We start from the raw sequence: 22,863 nt of genomic DNA on the forward strand, positions 1-22,863 counted from the left end.
TTTAGGTAAAATAGTCAAAGTAAATCAACCTAGATTTATTTCCATACATTTTGTGTGGCGTAAAATGTTAAATCCTGGCTTCAATCCTTTTTCAGAAACTTTTTTAAATGGTTATTCTTCTGATTAATGAGTTTTCTCCAAAAATTTAATATTCGGAATTATGAAAAGGAATTTAGACGTTTGCACTCAACCACTTTTAGTGCAATCTGACAGACCCTAATTTTTAGAATAAACTAGACTGTAGATGTTAAGATCAGCTACTCATCGTGCTGCAAATTAAATAATAGACCCCTGTCCACCTTTATGCCGATACCCAAACCCCCCCTCTTACTAAGCACGTCACGTTGTTTATGAACGGTTTAATTCGAAATTTTTGGAAAGCTTTTATGACTGGTTTTTCATTTAATTAGTTGAAATATTTAAGAATATTAATATCTACAAATTCTTTTCTGGAATAATTTTCTAGAATTTCCAAAGTTTTATTTTAACGAGATTCATGCAATGAAAACAAAAAAGGAGATTAATACAAAGTGACATTTCCTGGTAGATACAATGTTGCATAATTTTGTTTTTAAAAATAATTCTGATGAAACATACGATTCAAATTGCATTAGCTGGATGTAGACACTCAACACCTGAGAGCAGAAGGTCTTTAACAATAAAAACCCACACTAGCAGGTGGCAAGTCCCAAATTAATGAACTAATCAGCCAACGCCCTCATCATCGTCCCAAAAAGCAGCGATTCTTATCTGGAAGCAAGGGGATCACAGCTGGGCCCCCACTCTGAAATGCAGATAGAAACGAGACGTATTGTCGTCAGGCTAATGGAGATCAGCGAATCGTATAACCTTTACCAACCCGAAATGAACTGAAAGATAGGAGAATTATGGTATTGTTATTGCATCTAGCAGCTTGCAGTTATCTGTTATGACAAAGAGCATGCGATGGACATCTGGAGTACTTTTTGGGGGTATAAAAGGCAGGCGTTGGATGCATTTCATTATCAAATTGCAATTCGCAGACGTGGAGTTCATATATTAGAAATCACAGAAACACTTAATCATGTACGACTGGACGGGTAAGAATGTGGTCTATGCTGGCAGCTTCACTGGCATTGGATGGCAGATGATGATGCAGTTGATGCAGCACAAGATCAAAATGATGGGCATAATGCATCGCATGGAGAATATGGAAATGATGAAGAAGCTTCAGGCCGAGAATCCCAGCGTCAAGGTTGTCTTCATGCAGATGGATCTCATGAATAAGCTGTCCATCGAGCAGACAATGAAGAAAATGGGTCAGATGATGGGCCACATTGATGTCCTAATCAATGGCGAGGATGTCCTGCTCGATAAGGATATCGAAACCACAATGGGCATGAATTTGGTATGTAACCACAAAGGTGAAGTCATCTAAATAAATCTCTATTACACATTTGTTTTCCCCTTTTTCATTTGCAGACTGGCATGATGCAAATGACAATGATGGCGATGCCTTATATGGACAAAACCCAAATGGGCATGGGTGGCATGGTGATCAATATGTCCTCTGTCTATGGACTGGAACCGGCTCCAACATTCGCCGTCTATGCTGCAGCCAAACATGGTGTCCTTGGCTTCACACGCTCCATGGGCGATAAGCTTATCTATCAGAAAACTGGTGTCATGTTCATGGCCATGTGTCCGGGTCTAACCAACACCGAAATGATGATGAATCTCAGGGAGAACGTAACCTGGCATCACTCCGAATCAATGGTCGAGGCCATTGAGAGTGCCAAACGCCAAATGCCCGAAGAGGCAGCCATGCAAATGATTAAGGCCATGGAAATGATGAAAAATGGCAGCATGTGGATTGTTAATATGGGTCAATTGAAGGAAGTTATGCCCACGATGCATTGGCAAATGTAGAGATCTAACTGAATAAACTAAAAACTGAGAGCATATTTGCATTTGTATTCAATTTATTTTATTCATTTCAGTTTGTCACTTTAGTCGCTTTCAAATATAATTTTTGTTTACATTAGGTTACAGGCACAGAAGGTTTTTGGTCCTTGTTGTCATTTTTTTTGGGATTAGATAAACTTTGCTTTAAAACTGTTTGGTTTCGCAAAAGGATTTGAATACCAAATAAATTTAAAAAATATTCGTAATAGTCCCTAGACCCTTGAATAACTAGTAAACGATACTTAAATGTTAACTTTGGATTATAAGTTGAACAAATTTAAATAAAAAATGTTAATCTGGAATCATAATCCTGTTTTAATCAAACAAAGTACAAGGACAAGACAATATTGTAGCATATAAATTAGTAGGATTTGATTCATTATCCCTTTCTATTGTGTAAATATGTTTAGTTATAACAATAACTTTCTTATGTACGAATTAGTACACATTTACTTTCGTTTAAGAGTCGAAAAAAATCTGCGACTAAATCACAGCAATGCAATGAAAATAATGTACTTAAAATATTGCCATACATAAAGTAACAACTTTTTTGTATTTTTAAGTATATTTAAATAACCTTAATTATAACAGCAACAGACAAATGTGTAACAATGGAATGATATTCATTTCACTTAACAATCACGGTTATTCAATTTAAAACAGGAATGCTTTGCAATCACTAATTACTTCACTTAATAAATTTTGTTGGAAACATTTTTGTTTTAAAAACTAATGCTTATTAAATGTTATCTCTGTTTAATGTTTAAAAACTAATGCTTATTAAATGTTATCTAGTTCAGATCATCGGACGATGATAAGTATTCACAATTCAATTGTGATTGAACACCAAAAGTTTACTTATTATAAAAAAGTGAAAACGTTTTAAAACTCTGTTTTAAATTAAAGAATATTAGTATAAAGTAAATTATAAAGTTACAAAATTAAGCCTAATATTACCTAATAATATTTCTCATAAAGCAAATATTCGATTTATGTACATAGTTAAACATCTTGCATATTGAAATTTACAATTACAAAGAATAAACATTCAAATTTTGCAATTATAATTTTGATGGAATCTGACTCAAAAATCGCTTAGATTATAGAATATTTGATTCAGTTTTTTAATTTAACATTCAGCTAATTTCTTTTCAAATTGCTCTTGTGTGAAACTTCGATTGGCTTGAAAGAAGTAATCCAACAATTGAGCCTGACATCGTCCGACCTCCATCATGGAGCGCCAATCTTCTGCATTCTGTGGTCCATCCTTGTTTTCCAATGGAGCATGAATTGGTGGCAAGGGGCACTCGTAGTGCAATACATTAGCCGACTTGTATTTCTCTGAACTGGCCAAACGTTGGCACATGGCACATTCGAACTTATGAAATAACGATGAACTTTCTTTTTGAGTTTCGTCAATCTGATAATAGCGTGTCACTATATTTTCCTTTAGACGATTATTGTCGATATTGTTAGCGCTATTTAGTTTGTGTTGACGATAGGAATCGTATTCCGTTTCATTGTCGGCCAAAAATAAAAGATACTCGGCCAGGGCAGCGGCATTGGGAAAATCGTTGACGTAAATTGCCGATTTGTGTTGTGGTTGCCAATCCTAAGTATATAGATAAAAGCGATTTATCGATTATTGGTATTTCAATTACATTATATACTTACTTTGATTGTGGGAGAACCAAAGTAAATTGGTATCACACCAGCTACCAAAGGGCGCCAGAACTTCTCAGTAATATAATCGTTACAAATGCCATTTTCAATGGCAATCATAAATTTATAACGAGTCAAATAGCGTAGTAGTTCAGGGGAATACATGCGATTTAAATAATCCTCTTGCAGGCTTTAAAAAAATATTCAAAATTGATTAATTAATTCAAAATTAAATATATACCGATTATGGGATGAAATCTGTGGCAGCTGTCCGGATCATTAGATTATTAAATAATTGTAGTCCCTAAATTCATAGATTATTTTAAAGGATTCTTTGCCCTACCTGTCCGGCATATCCACATTAGGCAAGCATTTGCCAAAAGAATCCACACGAATGTGATGCATCAGTTCCTTTACATAGTCCTCTCGTCCGGACATGGTATCACAGTCACTTTGCAGGAAAATCACATGACTGAAATAGTGTGATTTCGTATAAAAATTAGTGAAATATTTCATTGTGGTCAATTCGCTAACACTAGGCAGATATTGCGTCGTCAAGGGAAGATCACTGTGCCGACTAAAAGTCGATGTGTAATTAAAATGTCTTAGGAATTCATTAAATGGCACAAATGGAACATTCCTTGGTGATTCCTCATGCAGCAAAGCCCAAATGTGTTGGGGTAGACGTGGCAAGGGAAAATCATGCATTTTCATATTTGAGCCATAGAAAAGAACAGCCTGTAAATAAGGGAAAATGAGAACTTTAATTAAATAAACCAGTTAAAAAATGCATTTTATTTAAGATTTGCTTTGGCTCTGGCAACTGTTACAAAGTGAGATAAGTCTTATTTGTTATTGTATAGCAAAAATTTATTTTAAATGATTTTTGTGAATAAATTTGATCAAATCACAACTTTTTAAAACTTCCCATTATGCAGTGGTGGATTAAGCCAGCGCGGGGTTTGTGGCAATCCGAAATACAAATACTCCTAAACATTGTAAATTAGATGATCACTTTCTAATGTGAAAGTTGGAATATCAATGAAAATCGTAAAAAAAAACAATTCGCAAAGATTTCTTCCGATTTTTTACTTTAATTTTGGTTAATCTACCTTTTTTCATATTTCTTTCCCCAACTTTTAACCGATTTCAAAAAGTTATGTTGTATAAATTATAATTACAATTGTTTACGAGAATTGAAAAAAAAATTAGCTCTTGAAATTTTAATGCAGATTGAAAGACATTATTTTAACTTAAAATTAAAGACATGCCACTTTGAAATACTCAAAAAATTGTTTGAATTCAAAATTTAGTTTTTTTAAAATATTTTTTATTTTAAAGCATTTTGAAAATCGAATAAAATTTAGCTAATTGTAAGTTTCATAATCGCAAAGTAAAGAGGTTTTAAGAATTTTCAAAATTGGTTAAATTAAGATCTTGATAAATGAATTAACATTCAATCAACTTTTCATTGTTTAGACAACTTTAAATATCTGTCTGATAACGAGATGCGCGTGATCCGAAGCATTTGCTAATCCTGCTATAGGGCTAATCCGGCACTGCTCTTATGACATTAATCCAATACTTTATCAACCTTTAACCGTTTAATAATTCATTTTTATTATACTAATTGAAAATGATATATTCCAAAATCAAAAAGGGTAATTCATTTTTGATCTAGACTAGGCAAATACATCTTGGGATTGGATTAAGTAAAACTAAACATATGGGGCAGACAACATACAATTACTATGCAGAACGAAGGCAAGCTAAGTTTAATTAAAAACATTAAAGTGGATTCCTAAGAGTATGATCGGATCAGTATGAACTGCAAATATAATGGTTGCTTCCGGCATTGCTATTTTAAGCAAATTCTTATCTCAAAATGTTTAGATGAATGGGGTTTTTGGATTTTGAGTCACTCACCCTCGCTAGAGGCAATCGCTGACGATTGTTGGTGAATCGACATTTGTGTACGCCACAAGTTCGTATCTCATCATAGCTCCACGACATTCCACTTGACCACCATAATACTTCAGTTGGTTTAACCTTGTCCTCATCTTTTCTTGGTTTATCGCCGGCGCGAAAAATGTTCCAACAAATTACTAACGTGGTCAGCCAAATGATGAGATGAAGCGCTTTTGAGAACTGACGATTACGCCAGGGGCGCATCTTTACCCGGGTGTCCTTTTCTTCGTCAGTTAAATTTGAAATATAGTTAAGAGCAATTTAAAGAGGCGGCGGGTCTTTGTTTTTAATTTTGAGTTGTCATCAGCAGCTGTTATTTTTGTCGGCGTTAGTGTTGGCTAACGTCTAAATAAATTACGTTATAACGTAAATGCCGTAAAAACTGCACGAAAGTGATGAGCGAAACAATTAATTAATTAACAATTAAAAAACGGGAAAAACACATATAAGAAAAATATTGTCACGTTTTTTTGTGAATAATTTTTTTTTATTATACGTACATTAGAAGTCATTCAAAAACAATATTACTGACGAAAATATAGTCTCATTCATGCTTAATTCATACTAGTGTAGTGTCATTCATGCTTAAGGCTGGTCGGCACTAATTCGACGTTTTGCAACACTAGATAACGTCACCATAATATTGTTCCATTGCTCAATTAAAAACGAAACGAACAGCGGCGAGAAAAACTGTAATAAAAACACAATTTATTAAAAACAAAACCAAGAAATAATGCTTGCAAAAATCCACGGCTCATAGCCAAGTTAAGGACCAAAAAATCGAGCTAAAGGAAAGGCATGAGCAATAGCAACAAAAGTGCAACAGCTGTGGCAAAAACGTTAAAGTAAAACAAAAACAAACATTGACATAAGAACACGTCGACAGGGGCAAAGAAGAAAGAGCAGGTGTGCCAGGCCCGCCGCAAAAGGTAGGACAGGAGGAGGGGCACTTTTGTAGCATGTGTTATGGCCACAACAAGAGCAGGAGCAGGAGTTGATGCCACGGAGAGAAAACTCTCTAGTACCAGCCTAGGTGCTGGTGGTGGTCAAGGGGCAAGCTGGCAGAGCTGCTACTACTGCACTAGGGAGCACTTTAATTCGATAGCGGAGTTTGTCAGGTAAGTGGGTTGCATTTATTTGTTATAACTTTGTAATCCGTTCTCCAACTTCTGTTCCAGTCACTTGCGCAATCGCCACTGCTCTAAGGAGGGCGGCTCCTATGTGTGTCGATATGGCTTCAATGGTGTCTGCGCTTCGCTGCCCTTGGATGGCGTCTCCGATCGGGACTATGATGCCCATGTGGCCAAATACCATGTGAATCAGCAAACCAGGGAAATGCCACCCGAATGGGGTGTGTATTCAGCTGCTCAGAATCTGCCGGCCGTTCTCAATGATCCCTCAAAGGGCAAACAGAGTAATTTGTTTACCAAAAAATGGGGGGAACATTTTGTGGAACGTTCGCCTCAGCAAATTGCTGCGTCGCCACGGCTGCCTGACATAACCCATAAGGATTTCTCCGTATATTTGGGCAGTATAGGCAAACGATATCGTTGGCATGAACGTCGTCAGCAGCAGCAGCTAGAGCTGCAGAAGGATCACACCAAAGAGAACGGAACTCTGTTGACCGATCATTCGCTCGGTGATCTTAAGTCTGTGCCAGAGATTTTTCTGAAATCCCAGCTGCAACTGCATCATCCGGCGACATTTAAGCAAGTCTTTCCTCACTACATGGAAACATCACCCGCAGAGCGTCCACAAACTGGACGCCAATTGCAGGAGCAACTTAGTCACTATTTGGATATTGTAGAAGTGAAAATTGCCCAACAAGTTGCCCAGAAATCGGGTGCATTTTTCCATGCCATGACCACACAACATGCAATTTTGGCCGAAATGGAAGTGGCCACCGAGCAAGTGCGTCACTTGCGTTTATCCCTAAGCCAACTGCATGAGACATCGGTGGTGGATAGTTTTCGCGTTTTACTTTACGCCAAACGGCGGCAGCACTATAATCTTGCCTTGGATAAACTCCGTTTGATGGCCACTGTCCATAAGACGCAACCCATGCTGCAATTGCTTCTGGGCACCCAGGACTATGTGGCCGCCTTAGATTTAATTGGCACTACCCAGGAGATCCTCTCCGCCGAACTGTTGGGGGTTCATTGCTTTAAGCATTTGCCCATGCAGTTGAGTGAAATGGAGAAATTGATCGATAAGATGTTGACCACCGAATTCGAGCGTTATGTAGCCGCTGATCTCAATAGACCATTGAGTGAGGGTAATCGTGAATCGGATAGTGTGTGTGCCGAGGAGGATAAATTGGTTTCGATTATAATGGGTCTGTTGCGCAAACAAAATTTCTCGTTTGTCCAAATGTATCAGCAAGAGTCCATTGCAACAATTCGAGCCATAATTAAGCAACTTCTTATTGAAGTGCTAACCCAAAAGGACAGCGGAGATCAGGAGATCACATTGACGGGTGCCGGAGAGCAGAGTTTGGACCTGTCCTTGGGCGAATGGATTTGCCTATTGCAACGTTCAAGTCAGGCCTTGAGTTCCATACTCGAACGAATACGCGTTGTGGTGGGCATAATGCAGCAGACAGCTGATGCTGCTGTCGGAGCCCAAGATGCAGTCAATTTGATTGATTCCGAGGCATTTCTCAGTCAGCAACACCACGATAACTTGAAAGCCCAACTGGATTCCCTGCTTCAGGCTGTCTGTCATTATTGCCACGAACGATGTGCCAACATAGTGTCAACTCAGAGTTTAGAGCGTAGTTCGGCAAGCGAACAGGAATTGAAGGAACTAGCGGAAACTATAGAACAATTTAGTGAAACTACTCGGATCATATGCGGCGTCCAAAGTGTTCCACTGCAGTTGTCTTTAAAAGTGCAGGCCACACGTTATGCCCAAAAGTTTCATGCGGAAAGAAAGCACAAGTTATCCCTACTGCTCGATCAGGAGAGATGGCGTCAAGTGGATATACCGCAGGAATTTCAAAAGATCATCGATCGCTTGGCCAATGTCGATTACACCAAATACGAGAAGAACTCAGCATCGTTAACACATCTGTCTAATGGCAATGGTGGCGTCGTTGCCGGGAATCCTGTCCTCTTGGTCGATGGCAAGCAACCCTATGCCTTGGTCAGTGCCTCTCTAATGCTTATACAAATGCTATACGAATATGGCGCAAGTTCGCTTCGATTGCCCATACTGGATAGCTACCATGCCAGAAATATCGTAGATCTTTTGCGACTATTCAACTCTCGGAGTTGCCAACTCATCATTGGAGCTGGAGCCATGCGTGTGGCTGGTCTTAAGACCATTACTAGCACGAATCTCGCTCTGGTGTCGCGTGCCCTGCAATTGGTACTTTGGCTGTTGCCAAAATTGCGGCAACACTTCCACTCGATGAGTGGCTATGAGTCCATTGAACGGGACTATCAGGGTCACATCAAGGAGATTGAAAATAAAATTCATGGCATTGTCTCGGATCGTGTGAACTCGCATTTGGAAGCCTGGGATGCTCGTCCGCCCATACCATCGCAAACATTTCGCCATATATCCAGGCATTTGGTTAAATTACATGAGGCCATTGCCGGAGTACTGCCCGAAACGCAAATCCATGAAATCTATGCCATTGTGCATCGCAATTTCAAGGATAAGCTGAGAGAGCAGCTGCTCAAGCTCAATATTAACAATAATGGTGGACCACAGCATGGTGTGGTCACCTCGGAGTTAACCTTCTATATGGAAACATTGCGTACATTAAAGGCCTTGCCTCCACCCCAACTAGATAATAGCATTTTGGAGGACATTTGGCTCTACTAGAGAGTATTCCAATTGCTTAAAAAATTTTCAAAAAATTTGCAAGCAATCTTAGACAAGTTTATTAATTAATATTATTATTATTATTATTTTTTTTTTTTCATAAATCTTTGTTGTTGTTTTTACTATTTTCAGGTTTCCCTTACATCTGTAAATTATTTTTGTTATTCCTTATTTATATATATTCCTATATATAGTATATAAATATTTGTACTGCATATTTTATGTAACGCCCAATCAAAAACGACAAAAACAAAAAAGAAAAAACAATGATAAGAAGGAATTTAGCAACAAATTATGTACAACTTTTGTTGCACTTTTGATTAACATTTAAGCCCAAAAATTGTCCAAATTGGCATCTGATTAAAGCGTAGATATAATAATCTATTATCCAATCTTATATCTATATGTACATGTATATGGAAGAAGGAAAGGTAACTAACTAAAGGTAACATTAGCTAAATATGTATATATCACCATTTTTTGTCAGTATGAGAACAAAACGATTCCTTCCAGTTTTTCATAATTCCCAATCCATCCATCAATAGTGTTTTCTTTTAAGTTATATCCATACCTTATTATTTGTAGTTCAGACTGCTTGCATATGTTTTTATCCTAATAAAATTGTTTAAGTTTATATTAACATGTTTTAATCCTTAACAGTCACTATTCCTCCTTTTGTTTTTCCCTTTAATTTGTTGTCTCCGTAGAGTCGTTGCAACTTTTCCTACAATCTTCAATTATGCCTACCTCTTTGTTATTGAGATTCAGAGTATACAAAAGTCGTCTAGACATCCCTCTTTTGCGTTGCCAAGGGCAACATCATATTTCTACGTTGGACAAAACAAATATTTTTCTCCTTGCCACATTAGTTCATAGGATGCGTTTGCCGCAACTTCTTTTACAATTTACAAAAACGATTTCTGAAAATGTTCGAAATGAAAAATCAAGAAATAAATGAGAATGCCACGCCCAGTATACAGGATATTGCTGGGAAATTGGCAGAGGAGCAGCAACGGCTACGTCAACTGGAGGCCACGTCCATGCCAAGGGAGAAAACTCTATTTGTCCTAGGAAGCAAGTGTGTGGTAAGAAAAGTTAAATTCCTTCCAATTAATGATTATCCTAGAGTAATCCTTTGATGTTCAGGGCAAATCCACAGCAATTAGTAAGTTCTTTGACCGCGAAGACCTCTCCACACGACCCACTTTGGCCTTGGAATACAGTTTCGGCCGGCGCATGGGCACTGGCAGTGGCAGATCAGCTCAGGTTTTGAATGTCTGGGAATTGGGGTCGTTGGATAATGCCGAACAACTGCTGGATGTGCCCATGCGTACTCATGGTCTGCAGCAGTTGGCTGTATTCATTATGCTGGACCTATCACAGCCCCAGCGTGTGTGGACCGATTTAGAGTGTGCCTACAAGGGACTGAGAGAAACTGCCAATCATATGCTGGAACAAGCCAGTCCAGCACTGAAGGAAACGCTCGAGCAACGTTCCCTAGAGAGAATTGGTCAACAGCATCAGGGGGATTTAGTCACATTAGACCTGCTACCGTTTCCGGTTGTCATTGTGGGTGGCAAATACGATATCTTCATGGATCTGGATCCTGCGCTAAAGAAACATATTTGCCGTTGCCTGCGTTCCATGGCCCATCTAATCGGGGGGCGCTGTTCTCTTCTATTCCCAAAAGATACCCAAATTGGCAAAGGTTCTCAGGGACACCATAAGTCATCTGGGATTTGGTAGTCCTGCCCATCCATTTCGTGCACATGTAACCGATTATAATGAAGCACTGTCCATTTGGTTTGGCACAGATAGTTGGTCGAAAATCAGTGACACTGGTGCCTTGAGTATTGAGCGAATCGGAGCCTCTTTGGGTGTGGAAGTCCCTCAATTGCAGCTGGAGAAGCAGCAACAGCAACTACCCCAGGATCCAGCCAAAGATGCCGGGTTCCGAGAGTCAGTGATCGATGAGATGCGAGCCCAAAAGGACGAAGAGCTGTCCGGGATCATGAGGGATGTTCTACTGCGTGGCAAATTTGAGAGCGTTGCAAACTAAAAGGCTGTGTACAAAACCCAGTGGGTTATGGGTGAAATGTTACTTGAAAGTATTAATAAACAAAAATTAAAAAAAAAAAAAACATTAATTTTAAGTCATGAATCCCAAAACAACTAGCGCTAGGGTCATCAAGGTATTGAGCCGTATTGGAGCACGTGGAGATTTCACGGAATGCCGTGTAGAACTATTGCAGTTTCCACGGGTCCAAACAATGTGCGCTGTCAAGGGAGTTGTACGCCCGGGGGAAATAATCAATATTCAGGAATTCGAAGAGAGATAAAATTCATTGTCTAAATCGTTTAATCTCGTTATCTCAGGATAACGTTAATATAATAAATATTTAATAACTGAAAGCTAAATCTTCGAAAGTTTTTCAAAGTCCCTGAGCTATCCTTGTTTAAATAAACCAGTCTTTTTATAATTAAGCTGTTAACAACGTTAACTTTAACAATTAGAATCATTTTGATAAAGATATTTAACTTAGTTAGTCCTAAGAGTCAGACTCATGTGAATGTTTGATGTTTAAAGTGAGTAATCAAAGCAAGCGATGACGGAAATGTTTTTTGATAAGGCATAAAAATAAATAATATTCGATTCACTCTGTGTTGCTTATTCGAAAATAGCAGATTAAGTTATTTGAAATTTCAAAATGTTCAAGAAATTGTCCAAAATGAAGACACCAACCACCAAGGCTCGTGTCATCAAAGTTTTGAGCCGCATCGGGGCAAGTGGAACATTCACTGAATGCCGTCTGCAGCTGCTGGAGCCTCCGCGGAATCAAATAATGCGCGCTGTCAAAGGACCCGTTCGTCCTGGACAAATTATTGAAATTGATGAATTGGAACAATTTAATCCACAAGAATCGAATCGAAACGAAGTTACATTTTTGTCCTTTATTTGTCTTGTTTAATAGATATTCGATAAAGAATTATGTAGTAAAAGTTATTGAAACAAAACAACAGAGGGCCGGGGCTAACTTCGACCGCGTCAAAGTTTACATAACCTTGCAACTTTTTTGGTAACTTTTTCCTTACCTATTAGCCATCAATGTGTAAGAACGTTTTATCTAAAAAAGGCTTATGTTTGCGAAAGAATGGCCTACGATCACAGGAAATAACGAAGATATTGAACATAGTCACTGTTTTCCACCGATCGTTTTTATGGGCGCTATTTGATATAGTCACCCGATCTTGATCAAATAGTCGTTTATAGGCGGAATAAACTGTATAATATTAAGTTTCACGATAATAGAACAGAAAATAACGAAGTTATTGAGAAAAGTCACTGTTCGTGACTTCGGGGCTTGTATGGGAGCTATATGATATAGTGGTTCACTCCGACTGAATCCGAGATATAAAACCCCTGCAGTACATACAAGCCTACGTGCAATTTCAGCTCTGTAGCTCTGTAGGTCTAGGGGAAGTTTGCGTTGATCCAGACTGACGGACATGGCCATTTGAACTCGTCTCGTCGTGCTGATCAAGAATATATGTATATACTTTGTATGGTCGGAGATGCTTCGTTCTATGCGTTGCACACTTCTGACCAAAATTAATATACCCTTTTTGCAAGGGTATAATGAATAAATGTAAAATACTTAATGTTGCTTGCTGCATTAAAGCTTTTAAAACCAATCAAAAATATTTGATTTCAAATTTGGCGCCCAGTTAACAGAGACTGTTACAAAGGGTGGTTGCTTTTTACAGTTGTGAGTTTATTATACCGTTAATAGAAGCACGAGAGATACTTAAAGAGCATATATAAAAGCTCTCTCTGATCATGTTAATAATAAAAAAAATCAAATCTACCAATTTAATTAAAAATAAAAGGGTTATTTACCTTAATATTTTAATAAGCAAAATATTTAATGCTGATATGTAGAAAGAAAAGAATATTTTCAATCGATAAACAAATAACATAAAATTTAATAATACATTATATGACTTCTTTTTTAAGTGTAGCACTGTTTTGTCTTTTCTTTCTTTGTTTTTATTAAGTTATCAACATTTTTCACCGTAACAAATCAAGCGAATGCAACTATTTGAATACCTACTAAACCTAGTAGAGAGTAGAGTAAACTTAGTAGAGCATTTCAAACGAATTTCCAGTAAACATCAGTTGCTCTATAATAAACAATGTATATTTGAATACCCTTTCTAAAGAATATCAGCACCATATCTTTTACCATTTGTTGAGAACAAACTAACAACAATTAAATATATATGTATATATACAACAACTTTTCCTGTTATCTATGTTTTGAAAGAAGGTCTGATGTTTGAATATAGATTTTCGCCTTTATTTTGGAGAATACACTGATATCTCAAGGGCACACTTTTCTGGCAAACTTCACACCAAATGAATTCGTAGGTGACAAAATTTTTTTGAAGACCAGCGATAAATTTGTCTGGTCTGGTGTCTTTTCAAATTCAACAGAAATGTCTTTATCGCTCTGAATGTTGCTTTACATTTTACAAATTTTAATATACTATTCAGAAACTTTGTTGGAATCGGCGAAAGTCAAATTAGCTTAGTAATTCTTGCTTTGTTTTTTAACAATTTTTATTGTGGAATATTTTATTGTATAATTAGTAATTATTTAACACTAATTACGAAGTTCGAAGTCATAACGGAAACTATATGTTCAACATTCAACAAATTTTGGGTTAATACCTATGTAAAAACCTCCCAAACTGAATCACTTTACAAGGTATTATCATTGTTGTAGACCCTTCATCTCACTTTTGTGGTCGGTATATGTGGAACATCTAATTGTAAGTCACGGTTTTCATTTGCTGAGTGAATTTTGTTGGCCTATTCTGAGAATAACAGTGGCAACTTGCTCCACAAAACGCATGTGCGCTGTGAATCTACCCTCCACTCATTTCTGCTACTCAACATGTTGCTTTGCTCTCTCTCTTCTGTGGGCGGAAGGGGGGCCTGGCTTCGGAGCTCCAAGCACAAAGCCCGAGTGACTTTTCGCTCAGTTGTTGGTCCGCGTTGTTGGCGTTCATTTGGTGTAGTGTCGCGGAGTTTCGCCAAAGGCGCGATGCAAAATATAAGGAAAAAAAACACACAAATTTACTGTGATTTGGTGTTTGGTATGAAAATTGAATGAGAAAGGCAAAAAGTAATTGAATATTATAAATAATTTTCCTATTAACAACTGTGTGCTAACATTTTCGTTGGACAAATTCGCATGACAGTTGAAGAATAAGTGACAAAAAAAGCAAAAAAATCTTGATATCCACTCCGCTCCCCATATGAAACTTCGTTTCGTGGAGTTTGCATTTGTTGTGTAATCAGTTGGAATCCACCTGGATATTGAAAGCATTTGTTTTGTTCTCTGTTTCTTTTAGTTTCAATTGTGTCCCATCATTTGTTTGTCATTCAAAGAAAATAATATAAGTTTAAGAAAATTAATAAAAAAAAAAATATTAAATTTACCTGAATTGTTGGCATCTTTCCTTCATCATACTTGGATGTGCAAAAATTCACAGGTGAGTTGATTTGGATTTCACTATATTTATAACTTTACTTTACTTTCGTCTCGCTTCTTTTCACACGCGATGTTTTTGACTTTACTTCGCTTTTGCTCCAATTTTTGTCATGCTCGTGCGCTCCTTTTCTATGCCACATATTTTTTTCAGACTTTTTTGTTTTATTTCTTGTTTTTTTTTTTGGTGACCAAAACACCGAAATATTGATTTTCTTGGCTATTCTGGAGCTTGGCGCTCTTTTCTGTTTCTTTTCGGCGTTTTTTTTCGGGGAACCTTTTTGAGTTGTTTGCGTGTGTGCGTTTATTTAATCGGGGAAATAAACAGAAAAGAGGAGACCAAATTGCAAACTTTAATTGGGGTCACCGACTTTGTTGTACCCTATATTAGGCTGGGCGTAACTATGTCCTGACAAATTACCCGATTACCCATTGCAATTTACAGAAGTTGTTATTATTTATTTATTCAATTTTCTTTCCTACATAATGCATGTAATTTTCGGCAAAGTTGGGTCGATCCTTCCCACGGTAACTTTGATTATAATAGATTTCAACTGAGGTTAGGTAATGCCAATACACATTCCAATAGAAATTATTCATCCTTGGTCATAAATTCGATATGAAAGACCATAAAGTTTATCATTAATGTATTAATTGCTGCACCACAGAGCTGTAAATCTCTCTCCCTCTCTCTCTCTCTCTTTAAATTCAAATATAAAAGTGATATGTTGATGATGATTAATATTATATATTTATATTTTAATAATATATATTTTGCGGTTTAAAATGAATTCGATATTCCATAAATCCCATTTTATTCTTTGATTACTAGGTATAAAAAGCATACTGCTTCTGCCAGTTTACAGTCAGTCAGTCAGTTCGTCAGTCGTTTGTTTTTTTTTTTTTTTTTTTGCATTTTGTCACATTGCCAAGGCAACAGTCAGCGTCGCCTTGCAAACATGCGTTTTTTGTATCTGTGTATGTGTGAGTGTGTTAGTGTGCTCGCCATATGGTCGAGATCGGATGCCCTTTAATAGACAATTGTCTAAAGACTTTACTTAGTTTGGTAGAAGCATTCAGGGATTAATATGTTCATCAGGCATCCTACATATACTTTACTTAGAATGACGTAATTAGAATGGAAATTTAATAGAGGCTTTAAGAAAAGTTTAATACCACATTTTTATATTGGTTTCACTAAAAATTAGAATGTGTTCTGAAAATAAGTAATATGAGTTTCAATTTGTATATACTATATAAACATATCGTTGAATCTGTCATAAATATTGGAGTAATTAAACTTTTTTTTTTTTTAGATAAGTACATACAGTGTAATTTCGGTTCCAGAAACATTCCGGAAACTGATTTTATATGTAAATAATTTTCTTGTCACTGTAAAATTCTTCCCCCTGTTGTCCACGACTAGACTTTCACTGAGTATAACACTCTAGAGTCTAGACACCCCCGAAATATTTATATTTCTAATCATTCTTACTTTTTTCGCTTGTTCTTACGCCAAAACTAGCGAATTTACTAACGGGTCGGGCACTTTTATTAGGTCCTTCACCTACAGGATTTCCTAGACCGTAAATCTAAATTTTCTACTTAGACACTCCAGATCCCAGATTTACAGATCCCTTATGGCTATATTTACTCATACAAATCAAAATACTTTTAATATATTTTAATTACTAAATACTTAACAGAACAGTATTCGATGAGTATTGCTTTCTTCTACAGAGACGGAGCAAATGTTCGTTTTTAAAGGGTAGATAAAATTTCATGTGAAGATTTTCTTCAAATTCAAACTCAGTTTATTTGCATTGTGTGCATATTTTCTTGGTCAAAGTTTATTTTTCTTGGATTCTTATTCTACTTTTTGCTATAGCAGAACTTTTGTCTTTACTTCAACTACAATGCATAATATTTATTTCGTCACCTATTCGTAATGCTTAAGAATAATTGTTGTTTTTTTCAGTTTTGGCCAGTTCCAGTTTTATTTACCAATATTCGGACAGTGGCCCACGCACAAAACCACAAACCAGAAATACCAAAATTGGGCATGAGTCTTCTTTTTATGAAGTACTATGGAAAAATTGTTGGGTATAACCATTTTGGCCAGCAGTTTGTTAAGCAAACTGTTTTTTTTTTAACAAATTTAAAAATGAAAACGGAATCAAGAAATAATGCGATCCTTTGCGTACAAGAAATCCTAATTTCTCACCATTTTTAAATCAAATTGTCAACTTGATTTTAGTATCTTAATGATGTCTTTTTTGGCCTGGAAGATCTATCAAGTTCCTTAGGTTTCAATGGAAACAGACTGAAATGGTCAAATGTGTTTTTAAGTCACCAAATTCTGTGCTTTATTATTTGAATTAACTTAACTCAAACTTATGATATTTTGGCAGTATTTCAAAAGAAATGAATAAGTGGCTCTAGTATTTACAAACAAAAGTATTACTAGTAGTATACAAAAATTCAATCAAAAAATATGGTTTCAGGATGAAAAAGTCTGGTTTCTAGGACTTTGTTTCTACTTAATTCTTAACTAAAATTAAATTATTTGGATACAGCGCTTCCAATTGATGTCGAAAAAGGGTACAAAAGAAGGTCCGATGAGTTTCTATCCGATTGAAGAACTTTCAAACTGAAGCTTATATTATTCTGTGGTTTTGTTTTTTTTTTTTGTACTTTAGGAGTAAAATCAAAACCATGAAAATGCCACACAAAACAAAAAGAGCACAAAAAAAGCTTAAAAATAATTATTTTTTTCATATTTTTTTTGTTTGCTATGGATTTTACCTCGAATCGTGGAAACCAAAAACGTTGCTTCCATTTTTACCTGTATTCTGCGAGTAAGTATGTCTGTGTGAGTGTGTGGGTCATTGTGTGTATGATGATTAATCATAATACGTACTGTAAGTAAGTAAGTATACTAAAACCTCATTTAGTTGCCGCCAGCATGTGGCGGCGCTTGGTAACCGAAAAGCTTTTATGAACAAAATCTTTACTTATTGACTTTCGAAAAACAATTTGGTTTTTTTTTTTCGTTTTGTATTTTACTTTTGATTCCAATGACCTTCCAGTTCGTTTATATATGTATATAATGCATGACCAGTACGGTACATAAATTTATGAACAAAATGTTAATTGTGTAAATTAGAATCTGCTAATTAAACTGAACTGAACTCGAAACTTGAAAGTGCCATAAAATGACAAATGATCGAGAGGAAATCCAAGCGAATCGATTTATATGCATAATAAGAGTCTTTCCTCCTCTAGGCTATGCCATATTTCTATGGAAGAAGATACATACAATGGGTAAAGATTTTGATACCTTGTAATCGTACTCTACAAGAGTATATTGAACTAGTCAAGTTGTGAGTTAAGGTAAATATGCGAAAATAACATTATAAAGGTGAAGATCGCTAAACTGATTTATAGAAGGGAATACCTAGAAATAGCTATGTAGATAGTGTATTCGTTGCCGTAGGGTACTAAAAATTCGTTGACCGAACAACAAACGCAGAATTTTTAATATGGTTCCCAACCCACCAGTCACAATCAATTTTTTTGTTTTTGTTTTTATTAAATGTCAAATATAATTTAAAGATGCTAAATTGTCGAGGGCGTCTGGGGTATGACAATGAATTATTATGTGATGTCTTGGGTTTGGTGGAGCTTGGGGTAGGGCAGGAAAAAAAAAAACCAAAAAAAAAAGAATGTGCAATTTGTTGCCTCCGCTCTTAATTTTTAAATCGTCGTAAATATAGGAAACGATTTTGTAGAGGTTTCGTGTTTGCAAATAAAAGTACAAGAAGGGTCAACTGTGTATAGTTGTCGTTAAGTAATGAGATATACAATTATTTATAATTCCCAAAGACTGAACATTTTATTTGATATATGTATCTTCTGACCATAATTAGCCGGACTTCGAACCATGACCAAAGTAACCCCTTTGGGGGACTATGCAACAAATCACTGCCTTCTTTTCCTCAGGTAAAGCATAGAGCACAATGAACTTTTGGGAGGAAATAAAAGTAACCAAAGAGTTACAATGCTTGCTACTTTAAAATAAAATGCAAGGCAACGAAATGCATTTCTCACTTACGTAGCTACAAACATTGTGTGTATGGGTACGTATGTATCTCTGAGATACATTCTGATTGTGCTCTATGGTCATAAATGAGCAGCCAAGCATGACAGTCGGTAGAAACCTCCACTTAGATCCAGATGGCAGGGACTTAAATCGTAGTCTTGTTCTTTACTTTTTGTCGCACCCACGATGACGACGGATGATGATGATGATGTTGAGTTGGGATGGGATGGGATGACAACAGAGAGAAGTAGTAGTAGTTAAGTGTGCATAACTCTTAGTAGAGCATGAAAAATTGTGTTTAATTTCATTTGTAAGTAGGCGGCGAGAATAGGGCTACGAGTTCATACTCATGTATGACAGTTTTCGTGTTGGGGGGGAGGATGAGGGAAGCACAAAGAGGGTGCTGTGTAATCAGTCAACAATTAAGTGTGGCAATTAAATTGCAATATTTGTTTAAAGAACATTATTAATTAGGTTTCATTAAATAGAAATGTCAACACTTTTTCCAAGAACTTACATTTCTTGCATTTCTCTTATCCTCCGCCACATCCGTTTGCCATCACTATTATTATTATCCTTAGTTGGCATTTCTTAGCACGCTTTCAATGTCTTTTTTACACATTTAAATCGCCAGAGACGACTCAGTAGTCCCATAAAACGTATACGCATGAAATGTATCTATATGTATATATAGTGCTTGGATCCCATTAGATTTACGAGTTCGCCGCGTGACAATCGAGCTTACCCCTTCTCATTTCCTTCCTCGCACACACTCACCCACCCAAACACACACACACTCTGTTTTTTCTTTTCTGCTATGGACAAGGAAATCTTGATAAATTTCTAGACAAACAGTGGGCAAAAATATATATCTGAGCATTAAGTAAAGGTTTTAACTACTTAGTAACTATTTGATTTATGTATTCTATGGTGATAACACTTCTAAAGGTCATTTATAATTATCAGAAAACATTCGATGATATATTTTATAAACTTTTTAAATTTTGTACATTAATTGTTTACCTGTATTAAAAGATAATGAAAAGTAAAGGTTAAAAATGATTTTGACTCTATCTTAAAAATCAAAGATATAAGTTTTATAATTTCCATCTGTGTTTTCCGCTTGTAAGTATCTAAGATTGGAATACGAATATTTTGATACATATGTATATCAAAATTTATTTTGATTTTTGTTCCTTCATTAAAAGTATTTCTAAAAATAGTTTACAAAATTTATAAATTATTTACGAAGATTAAACATAGTTTTCAAATATCTGTGTAAAGGATTTTAAGGAAATTAATAATATCTAAATTTTGCATTATAAAGTAATTCATCAGAGAACATCAACAACAAACACTGTTCTTTGATGGAAATGTAAATCTAACAGAGAATATAGATTCCCCATATATGTAGATGAAAACTACAGCAAGGTCTTAATCAGAATACACCTTTTACTTATTGGGGTAGACTAGAACAGATCCTATCTTAAATTCTGTCTATTCAAATAGTAATAGTAAAAAATAAAAATTTATAGTGTGATACTCGTTTTTGCATTAAAGATAGTATAATATCAGTACATAAAAGAAGAAACTGTACCAATTTGCCATCCATATGGTAACATTAGAAAGACAATGTCCTACACGGAGTCCAGAGTATCAAAATTCGGTAGCGTCGGGACCCCATGAATTCGTTGTTCCTTTCTGCAACTTTTTTGCAATTTATTAAATTTTTATCACAGACTTTCTACTTGATTGAAATACACTTTAGTTTTTCCACTGACTGTTAAATTTTAAACATCTTTAGTTCAGTTAAAAATCAAAAAAAGTTCAATTCAATGTATAAGTTTGGTTCTTTTTAAATTTTAAAGACAATTTTGTTCTTCGATTGTCACAGCATTTTCCAAACCCATTGTTCATCATTACAAGGGTTTATTTTACAATCGAATTGTTCCATTACTAGAAACAGTATTCATAAGACTAATCTATAATCGATTCAACAATTCAAACATTTTATTGCAGATTATTTCCATTAAAATGTTAATAAAGTTAATTAGCTTATCACTTGTTTTTGTTTACATAGACGATAAATTTGCACTTGACTTTCGGTAACAAGTGTCTCTATCCCCGTCATCCCGCTTTAGCGTCAACATGGATCAATAGAATGTCAAAAAAGCCGTGGAACCAAGGCGTGTCTATTGGCCATGTTGATTGGCCTTTTGTGAGTGTGTTTTATTTTTATTCTTATTCTTTTATTTGTGCTTGTTATGCTGCTGCTGCGGCTTTTAGGCGGTGTGGCATGCCACACGATTAATGATTCGCTATAATAGTGTCTAATCCAGACACCCACAATAATGTGGAAGATACCCAAAACAATCATTTACACCCCCACACACACACACACGCAAAAAGCTTCGGAAACTTGTTCTCTTCCTTTGGAGTTCTGTAATTTCAATACCCTTACAGACGTCATTATGAAATTAGTTAGATGAACATCCAAGAAGACTTTGATGGACATTGTGTTTATGTGTTAGTTTTCTAATGTTAGAACATTCTTTTGTATATTATCTTCTCATCATTTTTAAAATAAATCCCTTCTCCTTTGTGTAAAAGAGTTGGCTGTTTAGTTATCTAATTAGTCATAAATCTACTCTACCAGCTCAAATTTCATTTCAGTTTTAAAGAGATCAATTTAAGAACTCTTAAAGTTAGATAGATAGGTTGACAATATTTTCCTTAATATCTAAACTGTCTTTAGAAGTCACAATATATCTTCATTTGCAGAAAGATTCAACAGTCTAGCAACTGCAAAGGGCAATAAAGATTCGTGGCTTTAATGGGATGGGTATTTTTCTTAGTTTTTCCTATCTTCGACCACGCCAAAGCCATTTCCTTTGCCAACGCACATGCATTCAGACTGATTGTTGTTGTTTTTGTTGTTTTACATATGTGGTTTTTCAGCTTTTCAATTGCACTTGAAGTGCTTCTCGCCTTCATCAAAAACACACCTTGAAGCAATAATAAAAGTCAAACGGATGTCCATTACAACGAAAAGTTTTTCTTGCTAAACTTAATATTTTTATTGAAGTGCATATCTAGTATAGCTTATGTGTGTGTGTATTCGTTTAAATTTACTTCCTTTACTATCTATAAACTTACACATAAATCTTCCTTAAAAGATGTGGCTTGCTTATTGATTGGTCCACAGGTTTGGTTTATGGCCTTTGGGGCAGGAAAGTTATCAAAATGAAGTAGTTTTTTGATTATAGTTGATTGGCTGACGAAAACTTTTACGATTAAAAAGTTTCAACTTTGTTCAGTAATCAAAAGAAAACTTGCGGTAAAATTAAACCATTAATTTCAGAGGTTTAAAAAATTTCAACAGCTTTCAATTTGCTTTCAGTTCAATGAAAGTTAAACGTAATTTTCATTTGATTTATTTGTGTTGTATATAATTTTCAAAGATGCAAATATTTGGAGATTCTAAATTTTAGTTTTAAATCTATATTATTAAGAAAAACTGCCAAAAAATTTAATTCTGAAACTGACCTACGACAATTTAAGTAACATCCTTGCCATTGCTTCTCACGTTCTCTTAAAGGTTCATTTGAAATACTTTTATGCATTCCTTCCTTTGAACGACTTCGTGATCGAGTTAATGAGCAATTTAACAAAACGAGGGTCCTCATCATGACCGCAACAGAACTGGGTATCCTTATACGAGAATAGCCAGTCAAGCGTGAAGCCGACAGGAAGATACAGACACTTGAGCATAATAGGGCTTAAGTTCAACTGGTGAATACA

At 35.8% G+C, this 22,863-nt stretch overlaps 6 protein-coding genes and 1 long non-coding RNA gene across 8 annotated transcripts in view; 5 read left to right on the top strand and 2 right to left on the bottom strand.

Annotated features, from left to right (window-relative positions):
• Nucleotides 1-1,036: 1,036 nt before the first annotated feature.
• Fbp2 (Fat body protein 2) lies at nucleotides 1,037-1,908 on the top strand. Its single transcript, XM_068284702.1, has 2 exons — nucleotides 1,037-1,387; nucleotides 1,462-1,908. The coding sequence occupies exons 1-2, from the start codon at nucleotides 1,064-1,066 to the stop codon at nucleotides 1,906-1,908; spliced, it is 771 nt and encodes a 256-aa protein (XP_068140803.1). The 5' UTR covers nucleotides 1,037-1,063.
• Nucleotides 1,909-3,005: 1,097 nt separating this feature from the next.
• FucTB (alpha-(1,3)-fucosyltransferase 10) lies at nucleotides 3,006-5,911 on the bottom strand. 2 transcript variants are annotated; one of them, XM_068284571.1, is made up of 4 exons: nucleotides 5,533-5,911; nucleotides 3,950-4,344; nucleotides 3,619-3,796; nucleotides 3,006-3,556 (listed from the first exon to the last, which is right to left on the bottom strand). In XM_068284571.1, exons 1-4 carry the CDS (start codon nucleotides 5,776-5,778, stop codon nucleotides 3,074-3,076), a joined length of 1,302 nt encoding a protein of 433 aa, XP_068140672.1. In that variant the 5' UTR covers nucleotides 5,779-5,911; the 3' UTR covers nucleotides 3,006-3,073. The 2 variants fall into 2 exon arrangements, with proteins under 2 accessions (XP_068140672.1, XP_068140673.1); XM_068284572.1 differs by lacking the exon at nucleotides 5,533-5,911 and having other exon boundaries at nucleotides 3,950-4,078; nucleotides 4,141-4,278.
• Nucleotides 5,912-6,179: 268 nt separating this feature from the next.
• Nucleotides 6,180-10,039, top strand: scat (VPS54 subunit of GARP complex scat). Its single transcript, XM_068284353.1, has 2 exons — nucleotides 6,180-6,692; nucleotides 6,753-10,039. The coding sequence occupies exons 1-2, from the start codon at nucleotides 6,541-6,543 to the stop codon at nucleotides 9,403-9,405; spliced, it is 2,805 nt and encodes a 934-aa protein (XP_068140454.1). The 5' UTR covers nucleotides 6,180-6,540; the 3' UTR covers nucleotides 9,406-10,039.
• LOC137572608 (uncharacterized) lies at nucleotides 6,187-15,017 on the bottom strand. The gene is made up of 2 exons (XR_011031711.1): nucleotides 14,912-15,017; nucleotides 6,187-6,264 (listed from the first exon to the last, which is right to left on the bottom strand). It is a non-coding gene; the product is annotated as an uncharacterized lncRNA (long non-coding RNA).
• Nucleotides 10,180-11,464, top strand: LOC137572972 (cytoplasmic dynein 2 light intermediate chain 1). The gene is given in 3 exon segments (XM_068284835.1): nucleotides 10,180-10,490; nucleotides 10,552-11,064; nucleotides 11,066-11,464. Coding segments are annotated over 3 exon segments (1,071 nt in total). The 5' UTR covers nucleotides 10,180-10,331.
• Nucleotides 12,059-12,410, top strand: RpS28-like (Ribosomal protein S28-like). Its single transcript, XM_068284900.1, has one exon. It carries the CDS (start codon nucleotides 12,114-12,116, stop codon nucleotides 12,372-12,374), a length of 261 nt encoding a protein of 86 aa, XP_068141001.1. The 5' UTR covers nucleotides 12,059-12,113; the 3' UTR covers nucleotides 12,375-12,410.
• Nucleotides 14,445-22,863, top strand: part of numb (NUMB endocytic adaptor protein) — a 32,735-nt gene continuing 24,316 nt past the window's right edge. The window contains exons 1-2 of the mRNA XM_068284356.1: nucleotides 14,445-14,594; nucleotides 14,824-14,964. The gene's annotated coding sequence lies outside the window, so the exon portion shown is untranslated. The remainder of the gene's footprint in view (nucleotides 14,595-14,823; nucleotides 14,965-22,863) is intronic.

This window comes from Drosophila tropicalis, unplaced genomic scaffold (assembly GCF_018151085.1).
Source record: "Drosophila tropicalis isolate 14030-0801.00 unplaced genomic scaffold, ASM1815108v1 contig_393, whole genome shotgun sequence".
NCBI classification, from domain to species: Eukaryota; Metazoa; Arthropoda; class Insecta; order Diptera; family Drosophilidae; genus Drosophila; species Drosophila tropicalis.